General features: G+C 60.3%; 1 protein-coding gene across 1 annotated transcript in view; it reads right to left on the reverse strand.

The window, feature by feature from the left end:
• The window catches only part of LOC108639463, a 4,403-nt gene extending 1,231 nt beyond the window's left edge, over positions 1 to 3,172 (reverse strand). The window contains exons 1-10 of the mRNA XM_029959585.1: positions 3,023 to 3,172; positions 2,700 to 2,848; positions 2,321 to 2,468; positions 1,889 to 2,076; positions 1,662 to 1,799; positions 1,269 to 1,383; positions 961 to 1,098; positions 545 to 721; positions 256 to 411; positions 6 to 96 (exon numbers count right to left, since the gene is read on the reverse strand). Of these exons, the coding sequence (XP_029815445.1) occupies positions 6 to 96; positions 256 to 411; positions 545 to 721; positions 961 to 1,098; positions 1,269 to 1,383; positions 1,662 to 1,799; positions 1,889 to 2,076; positions 2,321 to 2,468; positions 2,700 to 2,848; positions 3,023 to 3,139 (1,417 nt within the window). The 5' untranslated portion in view covers positions 3,140 to 3,172. The remainder of the gene's footprint in view (positions 1 to 5; positions 97 to 255; positions 412 to 544; positions 722 to 960; positions 1,099 to 1,268; positions 1,384 to 1,661; positions 1,800 to 1,888; positions 2,077 to 2,320; positions 2,469 to 2,699; positions 2,849 to 3,022) is intronic.
• Between the last annotated feature and the right edge of the window lie 106 nt (positions 3,173 to 3,278).

Here is a 3,278-nt window from a genome sequence, read left to right on the forward strand (position 1 = left end):
CTCGCTAAATTTCAATGGCTGCTCTGTCTTCAGCAGCTGATTGAGATCCCTCCTCTTCAGAAACTTGGCTGCACCAAGCAGCGCTTCCCGAGAGGCCTGCAGAGTAACAGAGTCCAGGAGATGGCATCGCTGCCCAGGGCACAGGATCCGTATCCCTGGACCAACGCCAGGAGGAGACTGGAGCCTTCGAGGTGCCAGGGCAGGAGACAGCCCAGCCCCCTTCCGCAGTGACACCAGAGCCAAGAAAGTCCTCACCTCTGCCAGTCTCTGTTTCTCCTCATGCCAGTGCAAAAAGAGTGGGAGCAGGCTCTGGGTCACATATTTCCCCAGGGGCTTCTTTCCCTCAGCCACTACCAACTCCATCACCTTTCGGAAGAGGCGAATGGAGAGGACCTGCACATGGCTGTTGTCCTGATGGAAATTAAGAGGAAAAGACCTCAGCACCAGCTGCTCCAGGCCCACCTGGGCACAGGCCTGAAAATCCACAAGGCCCAAAGTTTTCTGCCAGCACCCGGCACCCCTGGTGGGGAGCACAGAGCCTTACGCTGTCAAAGAGTGGCCGGAGCGCCTCAGCCAGCTTCGGGGCAGTGGGCCTGGAGATTAGGATGTCTTTGTTCTGCAGCATATTTATGAACATCGGCAAGGCCATCCCGAGCACCTCTACATCTGCATCCTGCAGTAGCTCCACAAGGCTTTCAGAGAGGCTGCACATTCTTGTGGCCTGTGAGGAACAAAAGGCTGTGCTGGGAAGCCATGAAGGGCTGCAGCAACAACCCCACTCTGGTGGGGCAGCCTCACGTGCTGAGCCAAAGGCCTGTCCCGAGGGACTCCGGCAGCTGAGCTGGGAGGCAGCAGAGCTGGGAGCAGCTGCCACAGCTCCCGAAGCCCAGCCAAGCCCAAGTGACTGCACTCCCCAGCCCCAGGATTCCAGCACGGCTTCAGTCCCTGCCCCCTCCTCACCATCACAGGATCCTTGCTCAGCACCACGAGGCCTCTGAGTGCCAGGCGACGTCTCTCTTTGCATTCACTCTGTAGGTGCCTTGAAAGGATCTCCAGGATGCTTTCACCGCAGTCAGTCATGTCCAGGCAGTCCAGGATCTGAAAGGCACGGAGCAGTGACAAGGTGCCCAGCCAGCAGGAGCCCAGACCCGCACAGGGCTGGGCCCAGGCAGCAGCACAAGGCACGGCACCGTCCTGGGCAGCTGCGGCTGTGAGAGGGCAGAGAGGTGGAGGCAGCTCAGTGAGGCAGCGCTCGCCATCAGGCTCACCTCCACAAGGAATGCCATGGCAGGAAGCTCCCAGCGTGGCTTCTCCCTGATGAGCAGCCCCAGCAGGCAGAGGGCAACCGGGGAACACAAGGGGCTCGAGGCACGACGCATCTCCCTGGCAGGGGGAAATAGGCACCATCAACCCTGAGCTGCCTGGGCAAACCTCTCCTGGGACTCACTCCCAGAGGCCTGGTCTTTCCCCAGCACCCCGGCAGGGGACGAGGGCACTCTGGCAGGCGGCTCCTCCTGTGCACCCACCTCTCCCAGCCTTTGCCACTCTGCTCGGCCATCCCTGGGTGACAAGGCCCTCTGGCCCACGACCACGGGCACTGCGTGGGGTGCCCCGTGCAGAGGGCAGCAATGACAGGGGCAGCAGGGACAAGGGGGTCTCACCTGGCCAGCAGACCCACTGCATAGTGGTGGGTGTCAGTGTTGAGGAGCGTGTCCCAGCCACGCTTCCGTTCCATTGCCATCACCAAATGTAGGCACCGTAGACGGCGAAGCAGTGCCTTCACAGTCTGCCCTGCAAACCTGTGTGCAGAGCAAAGCCCAGGCCATGCTGAGAGCTCTGGCCCCAGCCCCTGGCACATGGCAGGGATGGGAGGAGTGGGATGGAGCACCTGTTGGGGTTGGCGGGAAGGCCGCGTTTCTCCCGGCATCCCCTCCAGAAGGCATTGACCTCCTCCGGCATCTGCTTTGTGCTGATGAAGACTTGGAAGAGCAAATGCACAAGGAGGGGGGGGGAATATTTCACCAGTGGCTCTGGGCACCAGGGCAGGCGGAGGATCTCCCAAATCACCCTGGTTGCCTGCAAAAAGGAAACCAGCCGGAGACAGCTCTCAGTGCCCAGATATCCATGCAGCAGGGCCCAAGTGTGGGAGGGAAAGGCCAGGGGAGACACAGGGGGAGCACCTGGCCTGCTGCCCCTGTACCTGCCCCTAACCACATTTCCAGCCCAGTGCCTGAGGCAAGGAGACATGGTGATGGGGGAGGATGGAGAACCACCAGAGAGGCAATCTGGGGCTGAACAAAGGCCAGTTCCAGAAACTCACAGCCAGGGCAAAGACATCTGTTTTGTCCCCGTCAGAGGTGGAAGTGCTGTGCAGTGGCCAGTCCTCCATCACACGGAGCAGCTTTGGCAGCACCTTCTCCACTGTCATTCCCGATGAGGCGATGGTCTTCCACAGGGTTGCAGCAGCTCTGTGGGGCCAGAGTTCTGTGTCAGGGGGGTGCCGGCCAAAGTGCCTTGAGGAGCAGGGAGGGACCATGGCAGCAGGATCGGGGGTTGACATGGCAGGGCTGGGAAACAGAGGCACCAGAGGGTCCCAGAACTCACTGTCCCTCTGGCAGACCACGTGGGACGGGATGGACAGGGTGATGGGCTCTAAAGGCTGCTAAGCCCCAAGCCCTGAAGGCCCCGGGGACCTGTACCTGTCACATGATGGGGCACAGCGCAGGAGGGTGAACACAACATCAGCAGGGTACATATCAGTCAGCCTCAGAATGTTGATAAACAGCCTGTCATCTGGAGGTGTGTTGGAGGAGAGACTCTGGTGCATTTTCCTCACAAGGGCCGGCACCTGGAGGAGGCACAGCAGAGAGCTGGAGAGCTGCCAGACCAAGCAACTTACCCAGCTTCCCCCGACAAGTGCTTCCCTTCCCACCACTGTGCTGGCCTCAAAGGCTGAGGGGGCCCAGCTTGAGTGGGATACAGAAGCTCGGGGGGGCTCAAGTCCTGGCCGCAGGCTGCTTACTTCATCTCGACGGGACACAACTCTCTCCCCAAAGAAATCCATACTGGGAGCAGAAGCCAGACTCTGAGTTAGCATGGTGTCAGGCTTTGCCGTGCCTTTAGTCAGCATGGTGATCATTTCTCTACACGGAGGTCCTATCAGGTTGCTAACTGTCTGCAGGAGAACAAAGGGCAGGGAAGAACGGGATGTGCCATGGAGAGCTCTGACAGCGGTGCCAGGCTGAGCAGGGACAGCAGGCCCAGCCCAGGAGGCCGTG

The sequence above is a fragment of the Manacus vitellinus genome, unplaced genomic scaffold, assembly GCF_001715985.3.
Source record: "Manacus vitellinus isolate BGI_N305 unplaced genomic scaffold, ASM171598v3 scaffold_20_pilon, whole genome shotgun sequence".
NCBI lineage: Eukaryota > Metazoa > Chordata > Aves > Passeriformes > Pipridae > Manacus > Manacus vitellinus.